The 21,283-nt window shown below is 37.3% G+C and overlaps 1 protein-coding gene across 1 annotated transcript; it reads right to left on the reverse strand.

Annotated features, from left to right (window-relative positions):
• Positions 1–734: 734 nt before the first annotated feature.
• LOC129740299 (tetratricopeptide repeat protein 17) lies at positions 735–20,066 on the reverse strand. The gene is made up of 5 exons (XM_055731932.1): positions 19,925–20,066; positions 19,637–19,856; positions 18,618–19,558; positions 1,417–1,507; positions 735–1,285 (listed from the first exon to the last, which is right to left on the reverse strand). Exons 2-5 carry the CDS (start codon positions 19,757–19,759, stop codon positions 1,016–1,018), a joined length of 1,425 nt encoding a protein of 474 aa, XP_055587907.1. The 5' UTR covers positions 19,760–19,856; positions 19,925–20,066; the 3' UTR covers positions 735–1,015.
• Positions 20,067–21,283: the final 1,217 nt, after the last annotated feature.

Consider the following 21,283-nt stretch of genomic DNA (forward strand, 5'->3'; position numbering starts at 1 on the left):
GGAAAACACAAGCTTGAAGAAATGTGAGAAACTTTTGGAAAAACGTTATTTAACTTACACAACAATTGAAAAAGTGGTTTGAGATTCAAAGCCTTTCATAGTTCATTTAAAACAAGAATAAATTATCTGCACAGTTTTTAACAAACCATTTAAGATTTTCCTTTCAATTTTCATCTAAGCCTACAATGTTTAAAAGTTATATCTAAGCTTCTTTCCGTGTGTAACCAACCAGGAGCCCATACGGAAATCTACCACATGATCCAATTTCATATTTAGCACCTCGACAGAGTTCACGTGTTTGTGAAGACGCGGAAGGTGAAACTGGAGCTGAAGTACGACAAGAAAATCACGAGACACCCCCACACCTAGTTCAACTGAACTTGGTAAAGTCGCTCACCAGTTGGAAACCCTACTGCTGCATCTATAGATACAGAGGCACACACAAGCCTCCCATTGGACTGTAGAGCATCCAAGTGTCCAAGTAGCACGTAACCAAACATTCGACGTAACCCTATAAGTAACGTTATTTTCTTCAGTTCCTTCCCACCTCCGGCTGTATTTTTCGATTAGGGATTGTGTCCGACACAAACTGCCCGAGGTGACTCGAACTCCCCGGTAAGCGGGAAAGGGAAACACCACAAGTTTGAAACCCTTGAAGGACATTTCGTGTGTGTTTCGATGCGACAAACTAATCCCATTAGAATGAGCCATCGAAAGAAGAAGGCACGATTGGCTAATGGATTGATTGATTTTATTAGTTTTCCGAACAGGGAAAAAATCAACAAATTTAAAACCGTTTTCGATATGTTTCGGTTCAAATTGTTCCGGTTAAGTTCTTTCCTATCTACAAAAAAACTATTACAGTTTGTTAACAAACTTTAGACCAAACAAACCTTCCGGTTCAAACTTTTTGTTCTTCTAGCTTAACAAAAACATAGATATCAGAATATTAATGATGTTAAAAACAACAAGGCTCGGCCTTGAGGACTTGGACTTCAAAAAAAAAGGAAAACCCTCAAAAGTTTTCCACCAAGATCTTGTTGTACACCCCGAGCGAGTTGAGTTTGTACGTGTTGATCAGTTCCTTCTTGAGATCGACGTAGTTGTTCAGTATCTCGACGGCAAAGTCCTCCATCAGCATCTGGACGTCGGAGATGAAGTCGCAGGACAGGATCGGCTCGCTGCGTTCCCGGCTCATCCGGCTAGTGCAGATCTGGCTGCGCTGGATCAGGAAGTCCATCTGCTTGCCGTACGCGTCGTCGAAGACGCGCGTCTTGAGGGGGGCCTTCATTTTTTCGTTTAAAATACAGAAAAATAATGGAAAAAGAAACCGTCAATGTTGATGGGTTCCATTGAAAAGAGAGAGAAAAAATCCTGTTAGTTCCTAATTGGATTAAAAACTACAATGTGTCTTACCTGTTCCCGATCCAGCAGTTCGTGATACTCGTCGAATTCTTTCTGGAGCGCACCGTATCGTTCCAAACCAGGAATGATGTCCTGGAGCAACCTGGAAGATACAGAAGATTACAGCTCAATTTCATCGTAGCTTTCTTGAAGTTCAATTACGTTATCTGGCTTCTTACATTAAAATTTCGACCTCGGAATCCTCAATTTCAAAATGTTATACACACAAGAGGATAAGTATCCGACATAAGTTACCTTCTTGCATTTATTTAAGATATCACTCTGAATAGTTTGTAATCCTCACAAAAAATACAAATTTTCTTTTATATTTGCGATATAAAACTTTGAATATGATCAAATTATGAAACTGCGATCTATTGCAAATTGATTCCTTGATGAAATTCTCAAATTGATATTTTAATTTTTAGTACAACTTAGCTTCGAGCTGAAACTGATTTTTTTCTTATAATTTCGAATCTCAATCCTTAATTAATAAGAACTAAAAGAATAAATTTCAAATCCAAAGCTTAAAAATGGTTTGGTAATTTGAATATTTACTTTTCATACTTCGAACTGATAAGTTTCGAATATAGAAAATGCAATAAAATTAAGTTTTAAATGCAAAAACCAAAGTTCGAGTCAGGATTCTGTACCAACGGAATAAAACCCGAGACTTTTTTTTTCAAATTTCCCTCAAAACCTGACCAATATTCAGGCAAATTTGGAAATCATTAAATAAAAATCATGCAGAAACTTTTTAAAAATTCGTTTTCAAAATACACAAAAGGTTCAATTTAAATTTTTGTTTAATTCTGCAAATAAAGTGAAAAAAAATCGAACAAAATTGGGCAAACCTCGCTAGCTTAGTCTAATCTTCTTATTGAAATTTAATATTCGGACCTAAATTTCCAGCAACAAGTGAGAAAATTGTAGTAGAATTGTGTACCTGAGAAAAGATTTCGAGAGTTTGGTTTCACTGCTGAGCAGGCTAGCGAATGTCATTCAAATGAATTTCATACATATTCATTTCCGTCACATTTCTCAAAGACTTCAATGACATTGACGGTCATCAAAAAAATGTTACACAAATGAAAAAAAACGTCATTAAGTTTTGCAATGACATTAGCTAACCAAAATGTTATGGATTTTTTCTTCTCAATATCATTTCTGCCTAGCGAATGTTTGATTGGTTCCATGATGAATCTAGTATGGTGGTCTCACTTTGGCAAAAAGGAGACGATTGGGTTGGATGCGGTGGCGGGGGCGAAACGCAGCCGAAATTTGACAGCTGGCTGTTGGTTGGCTGGGATGCCAGGTGCTCTGATTTTTTTATGTAAACTCGGAGTTTTGCCAATAATCAAGATATTGCTAAGACAATTAAAGATTTCCTCTTGATTTTTGCAAATACAATTCATAGAATCGAAAAAAATTCTTCCGGCTGAATTCCGTGCTGGTAAGCAAAGCTGGAAGACGTTGGACCAATAGACGACGGTGCCAGCTTTGTCGGTAGCGGTGAGTAACATTAATTATGCATGACTTATGACTTATTCAACACTATTTTGTTCCAGGAGCTGCCTGGAAGCAGCAAAAAGTCATCGAATCGGATGGCAACATGACGAGGCATGACATTCCATCGTCCGAGAAGCGGCTGGCCTTCCTGCAGGAACATCCGATCTTCATCGAGATGAAACAGCTGTTTCAGGAGGACCCGCGTTTGTTGCCATCACTGCTCCAGAAGATCCAATCGAGTAATCCGGATGTGATGGGTATCATTTGGGAGAACCAGATGGAGTTTTTGGGAACCGTGGGAACCGATGAGCTGAAGAGTGGTGGAGAGAGCGGCGTCAGCGGTGACAGTGACGTAGCTCATGATGTAACCTCCAACGACTGGACAAGCAACATCCGGTTTGGGATCTTGGTTGTTTGGTCCACCCTTAAAAGATCCTTCCTATTACCACGGTTGATCACAGCTATTTCGGAAAATCCGAAAAGTGCGGTTGTATTGTAATTTATGATACAAAAAAGATTTTCGAATAAAATTGAATACTAAAATAATTTCTATGTTTCCGGAAGTCACGCTTAAATAAAATAAAACAAACTTAAACCCAATTTGGTTTTAAATCTTATGATCTTTGGTCTACGATAAGCTTGTGCCAGACATACACAGACTTTTTTTTTCCAAATTTCTCTGATATTTTATCTCAAACACCTGGCATTCCTGGACCCCCTTTTTCGTAAACACTTCAGCCAGCTGTCAAATCTTTTTTCAATATGGCTGAACGTGTGATTTGGCATGTGGAACCACCATACTAGATTCATCAAGGTTGGTTCTACGAATGTTGCTATGAAATTAGTGGATTTTAATATGTGTTAATGTCATGAAAAAATAAGTTACAAATGTCCATTTTTCGTTGAAATCGTTGCTAAATAAACTAATTTCTAGCGGTAATAGCACAAGTAGCTTGTACTAGCGAACTTACGAAACTAATTTTCGCCACATACAAGTTGTTTTAATCTCCCGTTCTATTTTCGAAAAGAAAAGCCAATTATTTATTATTCGAATCATCTACTTATGTGATCGATCTAAATCCTTTGGTCTAAATTTCATTTGCAGTAAAAGCGGTCGCGACAGTCAAATTCATAACATTTCAATGAATTGGGATTTTGTGACATTAAAAATGTCAGTCATAGTTTTTTTTCTATAACCATCCCGATCTTCAAACAAGTTGCGACATTCTTTCCGCATGTCATTCGACTTTTTTTCGAGTAACATTTCCTGGAACGACGTTCGTAAAAAGGAACAAAGATATAACACTTACAGGACCATCCATTCGGATGACTGCGACCTTTGTTCTGTGTGACGGTCAAACGACATTTGTAACATTAATCATCTCTGGTCCTGAGCAAGGTTGCCGAAATCACAGAAAAATCTATAATTTCACAAATTATTGAGCCAATAGCCAGTATATTTCACAGAATTCTAAAATTTTGAACGTTTTTTTTTCTTTAAATCAATTTTATGTCAATACATATAGGATTGATGAATTGGAAAATTGAAAAAGCTATGATCATTTAGTATCCGGGCACTTCATTTCGGTGATAGCTACGTTACTAGATCTCGGATATGCAAAACTTTAGCAGCGTTGTGTTGGTTATGAAAAGGACTATCTTGCCATTTTCAGATTTTTAAATTAACGTGTGTTGAGATATTTACGATGCGAAAAGATAGGGTAAAAATAATTTTGCACAATCGCCTCGGAAATTCTCCATTGTCGACTTGAAAACTCATGAACTGTAATTTTTTTCTAAATTTTTTGGCCCAAATGGATCAGAAGTATAAGGAGCCACTCTACGATACTCACGAAGTTCAAAACAAGCATCAGAGTGGGACCCTTGATCAGAAATATGGGCAAAAAGTCTATGGTTATTGCGAATAACTGAATGCAGACCCTTAAACTATGCAGTAAATCCGTCTCCGGCAAGCAAAAATTGTTGCCTGGCTAGTAGACACCCAAAAAATAACTAATAATCAGCAGTTCAATGGATCGCAATCTATGCAACTGGTGTTTACGCAATGTGACACATGTTTTCAGATGGACAAAGAAATTTAAGTTAAAACCGAACTTAAGAAATCAAATTCTTCAAGACGCCTACTCATGAATCCAACCAGATTCCAATTGGTTTTTCCAGGTGAATTTGTGTAAAGTATCATGATTTTGCAAAGGTTTTGCTTCTTTGGTAAAAATAATAGATCAATACATGGCTGAAAAAAGTGTGCAAAGATAAAAAAAGAGATTTTATGATAAAGTAAGAGTATTTCTGAATACTCTGAATACGTTTTTTTTTTAGAATAGAATATCTTTGGTTTTATCAAGCTATAAATTTTAGTTCTTGAGGTTCCATAACAAAATTGAACGATCATCTGTTCAGCTTATCAAATAATCAGTTGGCGAAACATGTTTTCAGTGAAAACATTGAATCTATTATCCATCATCATCATGTTCAATTTATTCCAATTAATTTCATTTTTGCATTATTTTTCCTTTTTTTTTTAATTTTTTAAGGATTTCTACCTAGTATTTTTTTCTTATTTTCCTGTCGTGTATTTTGGAATAAGCCTAAACATTTTTCATATTTGAAGTTAAATTTTCTTTGTTTTAGGTTAAACAAAAAATTTCTCAGGATTTTCCGGCCCGGATAAGCCTAGGAAAATTATGAAATGCATAATAATGTGTTTTTGGAACTTTTTCAAAGACATAGTAATAATTTCGAGTTGCTTGGCATCAATTTCGATATATTTTTTTTTAGATTTCACTTAAACCTTATCTTTTTTTTTAAATAAACGTTCCAAAAGCGAAAAATTATCTGACGTACTCTCAGTAATTGGTAACATTTTTAAAATCGGCTTATCATGGATAGACGACTGACAATCTTCCTGAATTCCTTAAATGTGACCATATTTTTCGGAGTAATGCATCACCACAGGTATAAATATTTCCAGAGGGATAACTCATGGAGCGCACGAGTACTCGGCGCAAATGAGACGAGAAGTTTCATCAAACAAACTTGGCTATCCATTACTAAACCTATGAAGATCATACCAGGGCGTGGCAAAGAAATTATGCGGTTGAAAATTATCAAATCAAAAACTTTAGGAGCATTTATATATATAGAAATTGAAGAAGAAAAATTAAAACTACATTGGATTCGTTTCACCGAATACTAAAAACAGTAAGTAATCGGCATTCGGTTATTGGCCGAAGTTTCTGCATTCATATCATCATAAGTTTTTCAATATTAATTCAGCAAAATTAGTTTTTTTTTGTGGCGTTTAAATAGCTCGGGGAGCTGACGCTGGAAATGAAAATTAGAGATAGTTTGGAGAAGTAAATTTGAAAGTTTAGAATAGGCAGCGTAGAATAGTAAGCGATCATGAGACGTTGGTTAAACCATCATGCACTTCATTATATCCATTCCAGCTGGATATGGACAGAATGCAGTTCAAGATAACAAACCAACCCCTCCTGATACCAGTTGGAGGAAGGACAAGGGTGGGTTCGAGACTGGCCTCTACTTACTCCCCAAGCATCTCGGCAACTTATGGGATTCGAACCCAAAAGTTTTTCTTGCCGATACCGGGAATCGAACCCAGTACGCCTGGGTTACCAGACTCGCGCCAGCCTATCCACTAGACCACATCAGCGCTTAATTCAGCAAAATTAGTTATTTTTATTTCAATACATCCATTTTTAAAGACACTTTGACTTTAAGGTCGGTTTCTTAAGACTACAAAAAGTTTTACCCCTCATTTCGCGAAAGTTTTATTTACTAACATTTCGAGTCGCATCGACCATTAATTTCGACTCCCGCTTTTCTAACAAATAGCTTAGAATACTACGACCTATGAACTTTTTAGAGTGCCTTAATTGGTCTAAAATGTGCTACCTATCATTATTTGATGAAAAAAATCTTACAATAGCATCTGATAGAAGATTTCATTTGGCACGATTTCTAAATTATAAGATTTATAAAAATTGGTTCAGAGAGTTTTGATTTTATAACCAAAATATGTAGCTTGTGATAAGTTCTGGTTTAAAGCAAGTTATAATCCTTATGGAATGTGAAATACCCCACTCAGGGGCGGTCCTAGAGTCGGCTCCTGGGGGGGGGGGGGTGATTTTCCAATTTTCAAAAATCAGTCAATATAAAGGAACGTTAATATCTGGTAAAAAAAAAACATTTGAGTGAGCGAATGGTGAATGGAGGGGTTGAGGGGAGGGGGGGGGGGTTAGACCTTTATAAAACAACCAGCGAAGCTATAATAACCACTGCGAAAAAAGTGTTTTTTTTTTATTTGTAAGTATATCTGGTATTATGGAATTGTCACTTGAGGAGCTTTTTAAAAATTTCTCGTTATAAACGTATTTTTTTCAATGAAAAAATACACACGTTGTTGAGAGATGAACACGTAGAAAAAAAATCAAGTTATCTTGGTTTTTTTGCTGAGCTTCTAAATATAAGCGCTCTGGTATTTTTTAATTTATCGGAAATATTTTACTTTTCACCTATAAGCCCGATAAACAAATTAACAAACATAACTCACAAGCATTGAATTCTTCATTGGGGTATTTTACTGAATCGTGATTTGAAAATTTAGTATTATAATTTTCAATTCGGGAACACAATATATAAAATCAACACTTTAAATATAAATTAAGTAGAAAAACCCGATTATCAAAATCAGTTTCTAAATTCTGGAACCGAATTTTATTTAATTTGCTCTTGAATTTAAAGTTTTCATTCAAAAATTTCAGTTTTATTTGTATTACAACAAATAAATTACATAGAAAAGTGATGAATCTTTGTTTACCTTCACATAATTACTAATTTTTTAAATAATTTTAAATTATGAAGAAAATTATGAAATGAAGGGTTAATTCTGAATGTTAATACTCTTCTTTAGTGAACAGTCTCAATCATTTGCAATTGAAATAGCCAAGCTTTCAGATTAAGAATATCAAAACTTAAGCTAAATTTTAAATTCAAATTTCAATATTATTGTGTAGATGAGCTGAAAGCAGTATCGGTGACATAATTGCTGTAGATCTAGAAATCTGGAGTGTTGGTTAAAAATCACTAAAAGATCTTCTGACTGTTTTGCATGATAGAATGCCTTGTTGCCGAAAAAATAGTGGAATGATAAGAAGATAGTTTTAATTCACAAGGAAAAAATTAAAACCGTGGCAAACTGATTTTGGAAGCTTTTTGCGTCTCAAACTCGATTTTTTTTGTCTGTTTTTTCTTCCCATCTTATTTTCTAGCATTGAGTAATTTTAAAACATAGCAGTTCAGAGTGAAATCGATCAATGATAATTGATGAAGTAACTAACCTGAACAACAAAAAATATGTCAAATCTTTTCATTATCCTTTATTCATTCAACGATGCAGGTCAGAGGGAGGAATGCTAAAAAGAAACAAATTCTCAGAAAAAAACAATACAGATTTCGTCTGGATAATCTTTGTATTTTACAAAATGGGGATAGATACTTACTTTTTTAATTTTTTCTCATGGTAAATATCTCACAGTCTTTATGAAAATTGATCATTAAGCTAATACCTTTTTTCTATTTTTTTTTTTTGATATTGTACACTTTTGCTAAAAAGTGCACAAATTTCTTCAATTAGCCTTATATTTTCAAAATTTGTACCGAAAAAAAGAGCTGATAAAATAATACAAATTTGCATTTAGAGCTCCTAAATAAGTTGAAATCAGTTTTCAAATTCTTTGCACTTCGGAAAATGTGAATCTTGATTACTTGTGTTACAGTTTTGAATGCAGATTTTGGGTTCTAGAGATGAATTTTAATCTCTGTCTCCAACACCTATTTCTAAAACAGCTGATATAAATACTTTTTTGTTCCTTTTTGGCACTAAAAACTGTTAGGAAACGCAAAAGTCATAAAACGTAATCTCTTTCTTCGATTTATTGTTGCTGAAATCTCTTGAGAGGATTTTTTTAAATTTAAACTCTTACTATGAATATTTTATATTCGATTTCTGTTTGGCAGTACTTGTATTTTTTTCACAGTCATCCATAATATGAATGTTTGATGTGCTATATTTAAAACTAAAATAAAAGAATTAAAGATCTTTCTGAAGGGATGTACAGAACCAGATAGAGCAAGTGACGTGCTAGTGGTCTTTAAGTATTTTTTCCCCGATATCTCGCTTCAGCAGTACTTTTTGTACATTAAAAAGTTAAAACCCGTTCTCTACTAATCGTATAAGTTGGAATACTTAGTGAAAACTTGATTTCCCTAGTGATAAAAGGGTACAAAAGTTCAAGCACGCTGTACAACAAAACATCGAGAACTCTTTTGCTTGGCGGTTGTTGGTCCGGTTTTTTTTTTTTATTTTGGTCACTCAAAGAAGACTCACAAGTGCAACATGAGTAATAAAACCAAACTCACCACTAAAGACAAAACTAGCAATTTCAAACGTAGCTGTCAAGACCTTGATCGGTCTAGTGATACCGAAAATGATAGTGTGAATTCCCTCGACGCTCTTCTATCTAAAATGCGTTCTTTATTTGAAGATACGAACGCAAAAATCGATTCGAATGCAACTGAAATACGGGGCGAGATAGTTTCCCTGCGACAGGAAACTTTACAGATGCAGCAAGAAACGGCTAAGAGGATGGACAAGTTGACCAACTACTGTGGTGAGCTGAAAGCTGCAACCGAGCGGAATCAAAACTTTGCGGAACGGTTGGAAAAAGCAAATGATCTCCTGTTATTTGGAGTTCCATTTGTCGCCCAGGAAGATCTCTCCCTTTTCGTTGCTAAGATTGCTGCTATTCTTGGATACGGCGAACAACAACCACTGGTGTACACTAAACGGATAGCTAAAACTCCTATCGCTGCTGGTAGTTCTCCCCCAATCCTTTTCCAGTTCGCGTTCCGTGCTGCACGGGACGATTTCTTTTTTCGCTATTTAGCCAATCGAAATCTCACATTAGCGAATCTTGGCTTTCAAGTAGCAACCCGTATCTACTTTAATGAGAACCTCACCTCCCTGGCCCGTGAGATTAAAGGGAGAACGCTGAAACTCAAGAAGGCTGGAAATCTTCATAGTGTCTTTACGAAAAGCGGGACCGTTTTTATCAAGAAGAGCGCTGACGGTACTGCAAAGCCTGTGCACACCCTCGAACAACTCGGAGCAACGGTTGAACAATGATCAGGCCACTTTATCCTTATTTTTGGGCCACCTGCTGGACCTGTTGGTGCTTGCTGCTGCTGTTGCTGCTGTGCTGTGCTGCTGTTTTTTTTCCTCTCTCTCTACTGGGTCAAAATAGGGCCACTTAGCTTAGTCTTGTTATTGATATGAATTTTTTGAGATGTGTTACGAATTAGAAAAATATGTACATCTTGTTTTTAATTTAGCTCAAATCCTTCCTTCTAACCTGCTAACTCTCTCTCCAGAATTGTATCCTTTAAATCTTGATAATGGCTAATGAAGTGAACAACAATGCCCGTACGCACTTGAATTTTTCAAACATACCCCGTGCTGTTATGAATGCTGCTCTTCCGGATGACAAGGTGAATATCTGCCATATAAATATCCAGAGTATTTGTGCTAGAGATTTTAGCAAGTTTAGCGAGCTGAAACAATGTTTTTTGAATGGTAAAATCGATGTCATCTGCTTATCGGAAACTTGGCTCAATGCAACCATTTCGGATGAAATTTTACTTATAGAAGGTTTCAAATTGATTCGTAACGACAGAATATATAGCCGAGGTGGAGGATTGTGTGTGTATGTCAGAAATGCGATTGACTTCAAAATCATTGACCAATCTGAAATTTACGATGCAAGCGCTGGAGATGTAACCGAATATGTGTTTGGTGAATTGAAATGTTTCTCAAGAAAATTTTTACTTGGATTATTCTACAATCCACCAAGAAACAACTGTTCTGATAAGTTATTTCAGAAGTTTTCCGAGTTATCGTTGCAGTACACTCACACAGTTATCGTTGGTGATTTCAATTTAGATCCCACCAAAAACAATACAGTGTCAAACCAATTTTGTAGCGTTCTCGATTATTTCAGATTTAGTTGTGTGAACGACAACCCTACTCATTACCATCAAGGAGGAAGCTCTCTTATTGATCTTATGATGACGAACAACCTGGAGTTCGTTCAAAATTTCAATCAAGTTTCTGCTCCCGGTTTCTCCAGACATGACGTCATTTTTGCATCGCTGGACATTTCTAAAAGAGTTTTGATTGAACGTATAACTATGAGAGACTTTACACGCATTGACTTGACTGGATTGGAATCTTCAGCTAATTCGATCGATTGGTCTAATTTGTACTCAATTGGCGACGTGGATTTGGCTGTCGATTTGTTGAATGAAACAATCATAGAACTATTCGATACTTTCGTTCCGGTACGTATTGTAAAATCTACAGTTAAGAACAAATGGTTTAATCACAATATACTTAGAGCGATGATTGAGAGGGATTTGGCATATAGATACTGGATTGACTGCAGAACCGATTCCTCACAAACAGAATACAAGCGCCTTAGAAATCGAGTAACGACTTTGATCAATGAAGCCAAAGCTTCTTTCATTCAGCAATCTGTCGAGCATTACGATTCAGGTAGAGTATTGTGGAAAAGACTAAAAGATATTGCCGTAAAACCAAAAAAGGCTAGTGATAATATTTTTATCAACTCTGTCAATGAAATTAATAACCACTTTGCCACAAGTTTTACGATCGATGAACACAATATTGCTCGCCCTCCGGCCAATCCTCATGGCTTTGGATTTTCTAGGATTGCAGATAATGACGTGATTCTAGCCATATCATCCATCAAATCGAACTCTGTTGGATCGGACAACATTTTAATAAGATTTTTGAAATTGATTCTTCCTTCGCTGATTAAGCCAATTACGTTCATATTCAACCTAATCATATCAACTTCAAGATTTCGAGTATCGAGCCGTTGACGCGATAGGACGTATTTTACTTTTGCTGCGTGAACTTTTCTCTCGTTCGTCTGTTGTCACAAACACAGACACACCTAATGGGCAAGCGCCGGCGTTCGTCAGGCAAAGGCTCGAAACCAAACAGTCCTCCAACGGGGACGAAAAAAGCGAAAAGTGTTCCACCAAACGCTGTTCCCCCAAGAATTCAGACCGACATCTCTCAAGCAACACCGTCAACAAGTCGCGATGGTGCCTGCGCTCCTCGCTCGCTGGGGAACCAGAGCGTTATTACCGAAGCGGCCACTGTGGAAAATCAAAGTGAATTCGATGGGTTCGGAGAAGATGACGCCATTTTGGAACAACAACCAACAAGCAAATCCAAACTGCCGCCGATCGTAGCCAGAAATATTTCGTTCGACAAACTGAAAAGCGTGCTGAAAATTAATCTCATCGAAGCCCAATTCAAATTTACGAGGATCGGAATCAAAATCGTGGTGCAAACCAAAGGCGAATTGGATCGCACTAAAACATGTCTGAAAAAGCTCAACACGGAATTCTTTTCTCATGACGTTCAGGAGGAAAAACCATTCAAGGCGGTGGTTCGTGGGCTACCTTCCATGGACAAGAAAATCATCGAGCAGGAACTTATCCAGCGCTACAAGCTTCAACCACTGGCCGTCCATATAATCTCCCGGAGGCAAGGAGGACAAGAATTCCGAGATTGCCTCTATCTAGTACACTTCCGTAGAGGCACCATCACCTTAAACGCATTGAAAGCAGTTCGCTCAATCTCCAGTGTCATCGTCTCCTGGGAAGTCTACCGGGGTTCGCATCGTGATGTGACACAATGCATGCGGTGTTTGAACTTCGGACACGGTATGCGCAACTGTAATCTTAAAGCGAGATGTAACCTGTGTGCCGGCGAGCACGTTACTACGGAGTGTCCCGACCAAGAAACCAACATATTCAAATGTGCAAACTGCGGTCTTGGACACAAATCCTCGGATAGGACGTGTAGTAAACGAGACGATTACAAGCGCATTCGGAAGGACGCGTCCACAAGAAACCAGCCCGGGAGACGGGGTCCCAACAATCACCCGATATTTGGGCCAAATGAGTTTCCCAGCCTTCAGCCTGGCCCCTCCCGTGAACCGTCAATGTCAACCCATCCACCTATATGGCCCCGTCAACTGGATAGGAGTCAGCCAGCCCCAAATCCTTCCGAATTTCCCCAGGTGAGTCAAAACAATCACCAAAATAGTGATATGTATTCTCCAGCAGAATTGGTCAGTATTTTCTTAGAGATGTCTGACAAATTAAGAAAATGCCGCACTCGGCAAGATCAAGTAGAAACATTAGGAGTCTTTATTATCCAATATGGACGCTAGCCAAATCCGCATTATCAATTGGAACGCTAGGTCAATTAAACCTAAAGTGATCGAATTTACCCAGTTCCTTATGGATAAAAAGATCAAAATCGCCTTAATAACAGAAACTCATTTAAAACCCAACATTAAAATGACCATCCCCAACTATTCCATTGTTCGTTGCGACAGAGAAGGTTCGAACGGGGGCGGGGTAGCAATTATCATCGAAAAGTCAGTTCAATTCCAATCTCTACCCCATTTCAATACACAAGTCATTGAGGCTATTGGAGTGGAATTAAACACGAACATGGGTAAATTAAGGCTCATCAGTGCTTACTTTGGAAGGCAAGCGAAGACTAGCGACGGAAGTGATCTGCTCTTTAAACAGGATTTGAAAAAGTTGGCTCATGTCAACTGTAAATATATCATCGGTACGGACTTAAATGCAAGACATCCTAGCTGGGGCAACACAAGAGCAAACTTTAACGGAAAATTGTTGATGGAGGATCTTCAACATGGTATTTATGCAGTTCATCATTCACCGTCTCCTACACATTTCCCACCGAGAGGCTCAGCTTCTACTTTGGATATATTCCTCTCGAATCTAACATCTGGTATAAGCGAAGCATCCACCATCAGAGAACTAGACTCCGACCACTTCCCTGTCAGCATCAGGGTAGGGGCCCTGGAAACTACAAGACCACCATTCACGCGAAGGAATTATCATCACGTCAATTGGGAGAGGCTTAATAGTACCATCGATGCCCGCCTCGATCCCAATCCGGCTATCAACTCCATCACCGGCGTAGAAGAAACGTTGGCCCATTTCATCGAAGTTATCCAAGCTGCAGTTGCTATAAATATCAAGGAAGTTCCAGTTAACATCAGTGTACTAGGTATAGATTCCTTCACTAAACTTCTTATACGTAAAAGAAATATGTTTGTTCGTCAGTACCAAAGAACTAGGAATCCTTTTGTAAAAACTTACATAAATAGGCTGAGGAAAATAATCGCAAATCGCTTGTTTAGTCTAAAAAATAAGAACTTTAATGATGCTTTAGCTAAATTGAAAGATTATTCTAAGCCTTTTTGGAAATTGGCAAAAATTCTTAAAACTAAACCACAACCGATCCCTCACCTAAAATGTAATAATGAAATATTAATAACTCCGAATGAAAAGGCCAATGCTATAGCAAAAAATATTGTAAAATCACATGAAATAGGTCTTTCTATGTCTAGCCAAATGGAAAACACTGTTAACCAAACTATTGAAACTTTGAAAAATACTAATTGCTACCTTCCAAATGATAAAAGAATAACTGTTCAAGAAATGAAGTCAACTATTAAATGTATGAAAAATATGAAGGCACCTGGCGAAGACGGTATCATGAATATTGTACTAAAACACTTGAGCGACAATAGTCTAACACAATTGTGTAATATATTCAATAGCTGCTTAAATCTAAGCTACTTCCCCACGTGCTGGAAAAAATCGAAAGTAATTCCTATTTTAAAACCGGGCAAAGATCCGACAAGTACAAAAAGTTACAGACCAATTAGTTTGTTGTCATCAATAAGTAAAGTCTTTGAAAAAGTCATTTTGTCTAGACTACAAATGCACATTGATCAAAACGACATCCTAATGAATGAGCAATTTGGTTTCCGTAAAGGACATTCTACATCACATCAGCTAGCTAGAGTAGTTAACATGATCAAACGTAATAAATCATTAAGTTACTCCACAGCGATGGCCTTTGTTGACGTAGAGAAAGCCTTCGACAACGTCTGGACGAACGGCTTAGTGCATAAACTAGTAAGGTATAACTTTCCTACGTATATTGTTAAAATCACACTGAACTATTTAACTGATAGGAAATTCCAAGTACATCTTCAAGGCGCTAAATCAGACGAATATGAAATTCGTGCAGGTGTTCCCCAAGGGAGCATACTTGGGCCGGTTCTTTATTCAATATTTACATCAGATATACCACCTCCGCATAACGGCCAACTATCCTTGTTCGCGGATGATACGGCTATCTCCGTAAAAGGTAGAAAAACTAATCAATTGGTTAAAAAGCTCCAAGATTGCCTCAATGTTTTTATGGAATATACAAATACTTGGAAGATAAAACTGAATACAGCAAAAACACAAATTATCTTGTTCCCACTAAACCAATCATGGAAACATAAACCACAAACCCATGTAATTCTTGAAAATAATCAACTACCATGGTCTACTTCTGTGAAGTATCTAGGACTAACAATCGATTATAAACTTCTGTTTAGTAGTCATGTAGAAAACACTAGAACCAAATGTTTGATTATGTTAAATAGATTGTACCCTCTCATAAATAAGAAATCTAAACTCAATTTGAAAAACAAATTAGCCATATATAAACAAATTGTACTTCCAGTAATTGATTACTCAGCTCCTATCTGGGACACTTGCGCAAAAAGTCATTTAAAAAAGTTACAAACCATACAAAATAGGTTTCTAAAAATTATATTGAATCTTATAAAAAGTACTAGAACTACCACAGTTCACGAAAAAGCAAATATGGACTTGCTGATAACAAGATTTATAAAAATCAAAGAAAAATTCATAGCTAAAACGAGAGTCTCAGAATATGCAACGATAAGAGATATATTTGACAATTGATTATTATAAGTTAGGTTAGGCATGTAGGTTTAGGATAATTATAAGCAAAAACAGAAGTCAAGCTTCAAAACTATCATTTAAAAACTTTCATGTTGAAAACCAAAAATTAATATTACATAAAATCGAAGCTGAAATGTTACGACAACACATCTCTTGAAATGTAAAACAAATCCTTGTATTAAAATAACATAAATAAAGAAGATTTTAAGTAAGTAAGTACTTCAAGATTTCCTCGTGCATGGAAAATGGCAAAAATTCTCCCGATTCGGAAAAAGGGAAAAAGTTTTGATATGAACAATCTTCGCCCAATCAGTCTACTCTGTGCGTTATCAAAAGTATTCGAAAAAATTGTTAAAATTCAAATAACTGACTATCTGAATACAACGAACCTACTCAACTCCAATCAATCAGGATTCAGATCCGGTCATAGTACAACTACTGCACTTCTTAAAGTACACGACGATATCCACGCCACTGTAGACAAAAAGGCATAGCATTTTTGATGATGATTGATTTCTCCAAAGCGTTTGACCGAGTTTCCTATGTGAAGCTTTTGAGAAAACTCTCTTCGAAATTCAACTTCTCTGGCAGAGCTGTAGACTTAATCCAGTCTTACTTGTCTGGAAGATCACAAATTGTGAGTATTGATGGAATCTGTTCAGATCCTGTTCCAGTAATGTCTGGTGTGCCTCAGGGTTCAGTTTTGGGACCTCTACTGTTCTGCATGTTTATTAACGATTTGCCAGCAGTTATAAGCCATTGTCAAATACATATGTTCGCCGATGATGTTCAACTTTACCTCTGCTCGTCTACCGACTCGATCGAAATAATGGCTCGACTATTGAATGATGACTTGAGGCGCTTACAAGTTTGGTCTGATAGGAATATGCTACCTATCAACACTTCAAAATCCAACGTGATGCTCATCTCCCGTAATAGAATGAATGCTGAACTGCCGGTCATTACCCTGGGATCATCTAATGTTTCGTACGTCGACAAAGTATCGAATCTTGGAATAATTTTCCAAAGTAACCTGGAGTGGGACCAACAAGTCAACGCACTATGCGGTAAAATCTATGCAGTCCTACGCCATCTAAAATTGACAGCGAGCATACTACCACCGCACTTTAGATTGAAAATAGCTAAAACCCTAATTTTACCGCACCTTACCTTTGGCTCAGAGTTTTTAATAAATGCGTCAGCTATGGCAATGGATCGTTTACGTATTGCCATCAATCATTGCATCAGGTGGGTTTTTAAGCTGGATCGATACGCGAGAATGAGCATACATCACCGGAAGTTCATGGGTTGCTCGTTTTACGATTTCTTCAAGCATCGTTCGAACATCATGATACAGAAGATATTTACAACAGCGACACCGAACTACCTCTACCAGAAACTCATACCTTTCAGAAGCAATCGAGTGAGAAAATTGGTTATTCCGAGAAATTTTACTTCCCATTACAACGGCACACTGTTTGTACGCGGCATTGTCTATTGGAACCAGTTACCTGATGAGATCAAGATGAATTGTAACATTAACGTTTTTAAAAGAGAGTGTTTAGCCAGGTTAGAATAGGATAAGAGTAGAGAAGATTAGCTAGAATAATTGCAAATCCCAGTAAAACCAATTGCAGTGATTGAAAAGATTGTTATCTTAAATTGCAAGAATAAATAAACAACAAACAAAATAAAATCAGATCAATAATTTAAATTTTTGTTTTTGAATTTCATCATATAGGTCATTAATTTTAAGTTTTTAATTCATATTTGAATGGTGGATTAATTGAAGGTGAAAAATTCTAGCGAAAGAGAATCTTTACTGTGTTTCAGAACCTGATTTTTTTTATTTTGCAATTGAAGGCAATAAATGTATGATGAAAGAAGAACAAATATTTGAAGTATTTCAGTGTTGTAACCATTTTCATTTTCATTTACCTATATGACTTTTCCAAATTTTTCATTTCTTTAAAATTCAAAACAAAATCAAGAATTCGGAAGCTCTGAATTTGAAGCAAATACTAAAATTTGTTGCGATTTGCTCGTGTTATGTGAGGCATATGAGGGAAATTAGTGACAATTTAAAAAAAAGTTGTCCCTACATTTTATTAATAGCTAATTCCAAATCAACACTCAACAGCACACTTTTGTTGAGTAACTTATCAACAAAAGGTATTTGGTATAATTCAGTCCAGGGAATCGCAAGTTACAGCTGCTTGAGTTTGGTGGACCGCCTTTTTTTCAATATTGAGCCTTTTAAGTGATAAATTAACTTTTCTGTTGAATAAACACCCCCACGGAGTGGAAAATTTTTAAAATTGGAAAGCACTTCTACTAAGAAAAGTTCCAAATTTTTATAGAAATTCGAGCTTTTGCGTGTATTTTGTAACGGATTTTTGGCCGCTTGGGGGGGGGGGGGTGATCACCCCGATCACCCCCCCCCCCCCCCATAGGACCGCGCCTGACCCCACTTGCACCCCTCTGATCCTGTTGGCCTCAATTTATAAAAATTGGTTCAAATAGTTTTGATTTCATAACCAAAATATTAAGCTGATTGTGATGAGTTCTAATTTAAAGCAAGTAATAATCACTATGAAATGTGAAATTCTAATTTGTATCCAGTAACCCTGAATTCATTCACGCGCAATTTGTGGGATTTCGATTGAATCTTTTATAAATTTTTGAATGCAACATACCTTTCCATCGTCAGTAGATTAATTTTGAAATCCTTGAAACAGTTAATCGACTTTTTGATGTAATCGTTGTGCTCGGCGTACACCGAATTGATGCTCTCCGCCAACCGGTACGCCTCGAAGGACCGATTGAAATCCGACAGCAACATATAGGTGTTCCCGAGGGCAATCTGATTCTCCGGCTCGTTCGGGTCGTGATCGACGGCCGCCTGAACCACCACAAGCGAATCGTTGATGTACTGGGCCCGCTGCAGTATCGATCCCATACTGAGCAGCGCGACGTCTTTGTGCTCCCTCGGGGCTAAGGCTACTGCTCTACGGGCACATTCTATCGCTTCCGGGGCGTTCCCTTGCTTGCGCCAGTAGTAGGACGCTAATGTGTGATATTTCCAAGATTTTGGGTGCTGTTTCAGCTGGTCGACTAAGGCCTGTGGTGAATTGGTGGATGGTATGTGGTACTCGAGCTTTTTGAACATGTACTCTGGGACCATTTTGAGCCGAGACCGATTGAACACCCCATCCAGGTGCTCGAAACTGGCCATATGAAAATCCATTGGCAGGTAGTCCCCGCATCTGGGTACCGGAGCTTTCGACTTCGAGGATTTGTTACTTGTACTTGTACTAGTGCTGGGGCTAATGCTTTCACTTGTGCTCTCAATGGACCCGATCGGATTTTGTTCATCCGGAATTATCAACCGGTAGATGTAGACGGAGCTCAGAATTGTGCTCAGGATGGCCGTCTCGTCCAGATAGAAGTTCGGTATGCAACCGATCTTGTTCGTCAGGTCGTTGGTGTACGCGTCCAAATTGTTCATTTTGGCCGTGAGATTCGCCTTGATTGCCAGCAGCTCGCTGATGATGAGATCTATTTTCTGTTTGTACACATTTTGGTTCAGGAAGGCCACCAGGTCGTGCGATCGCCGCAGATAGAATGGAGATGAGAGCTACAAATAGGGACACAGATAGGTTAAAAGCTCGAATTTGTGATTAAAGATTGTATGATTTTGTGGTTCACAAGTTACCTGAGGAATAATCTGCCCTTCGGTGTTCAGCAGCCAATGAGTACTCGCTTCGGTTTCCCGGTGCTGGCAGATTACCTGGACAAGCACGATCGCCACGGCCAGCTGCAGTAGCCTTGTGATCATCGTCTCGCGACCGATTGTTGATACTGCGAGTTATCTCCCCGGAAGCTCAACATATGGGATTTGAGTCCGAGTCGTCAACTTTCAGAACATACACAGCCTGGGACGGGTTGAGAAAAGTAAGGGGGGATGATTACTTAACTTTGATCAACCGTCGAGTGATCTTACTGCTATCGTCCGATTCAATACTGAAATATCTTCCTTTGTACTCAAAAACGATTGAAATAAAACACGAGTAGAATCTCTGTCAACCGTTCGGCTGCAGTATGTGTTTAGATCTGCATTTCTGATATGCGGATGGGGTGGTTTAAGGACAGCGCGAGAAAGCATAAAGGTAGATTAACTGACAGCGGGTGTGCTTTCGAATTCGTTCGCACCGTTCGCACATATGTTTGGAATAGCATATCGCATGGACCTAAGCAACATTGACGATGTGAACTTGCGATTCGAATGCATTTTTCCAAAGTGAGCCCTTGCTGTTTGGAAGTACCATAACAGTGAAGCTTTTGAAAGCTTTATTCATAGCATAAACGAGGGATAGGACAGCATCGAATTTTGGAACGCAGAGGCGAAGTAGGAATAACTGAACGAGGTACGACAAAAGGTCAAATTTTAGAACATTAAATGTCCGTTGTCTTTTTTTATATTAAAATAAATTAAATATAAGACAAAATGGACAAATTGAAACTTTACAGGTGTTATAGAAAAACAAAATTATGACTTTTTACTTTAGATGTTGAACATGGAACTTCAACAGCAATTCATAATGTGAAAGGAACATTCAATGTTTCATATCAATTTGATTAGTATGCTATAAAATGATTTGATTTTGAAGTTTTCAAATTACATGGCATCGTTGTAGCTTTTCCGAACCACATTTCAGGATAAAAGTATAAAACCTATAAAACCCATTAGCAACAAGCCTTTTTACTGCTAGGGAATGCCATTTGTTGAGTTAAAAATTTAAACCCCTTTTTTAAATAATTTAAAAAAAAAACCCTCATTGCGTCTCTGAAACTTATTGCGAAATCACGCAAGATTAAAGATATAAATTAAGGCGTTTGAATAATTCAGGGTGGCACATTTTATTCCTTTATTCCCGGTTTTCCGTTCTACAAGGTTTTCTAGAATTCAATTCCCTCATTCACTAGAAATATTGCTAAATTTTTAACTAATTTTAATGATTTTGTTGTATGTTTACACTTACTTTTAAAACCGAACATTTAGATAAGAATTGGCTAACTCTATTCAATTTGATGGTTTTCATTTGAAAAAAAAAAAGATTGAAAAACATCATAAAGCTAGAGTTAATGACTTTATAGTAGAGATAGGCCGAATACCGAATATTGACTTTTTCTACTATTCGGTCGAATATTCCATTGAGTTTTTAATGAAAACAATAAAATCTATTATTTCAATTTCCTTCTACCTTGCCCCTCGTGTTTTGAGTTGATTATTTTCAACCAGGAAGGACATCAGACGATTTGTCGCTTCTAAAGCGTTTAACAAGAAGAAGATTGGGTTCCT

This window comes from Uranotaenia lowii, chromosome 1, assembly GCF_029784155.1.
Source record: "Uranotaenia lowii strain MFRU-FL chromosome 1, ASM2978415v1, whole genome shotgun sequence".
NCBI classification, from domain to species: Eukaryota; Metazoa; Arthropoda; class Insecta; order Diptera; family Culicidae; genus Uranotaenia; species Uranotaenia lowii.

Excerpts from the sequence above, each read along its gene's own strand:
- LOC129740299 (XM_055731932.1), bottom strand. The coding sequence starts at position 19,759 with ATGATCACAAGGCTACTGCAGCTGGCCGTGGCGATCGTGCTTGTCCAG. Across the intron at positions 19,559-19,636 it reads AAGGGCAGATTATTCCTCAG|CTCTCATCTCCATTCTATCT; the intron begins GTAACTTGTGAA and ends CCCTATTTGTAG. Across the intron at positions 1,286-1,416 it reads AACTGCTGGATCGGGAACAG|GCCCCCCTCAAGACGCGCGT; the intron begins GTAAGACACATT and ends GAAAAAATGAAG.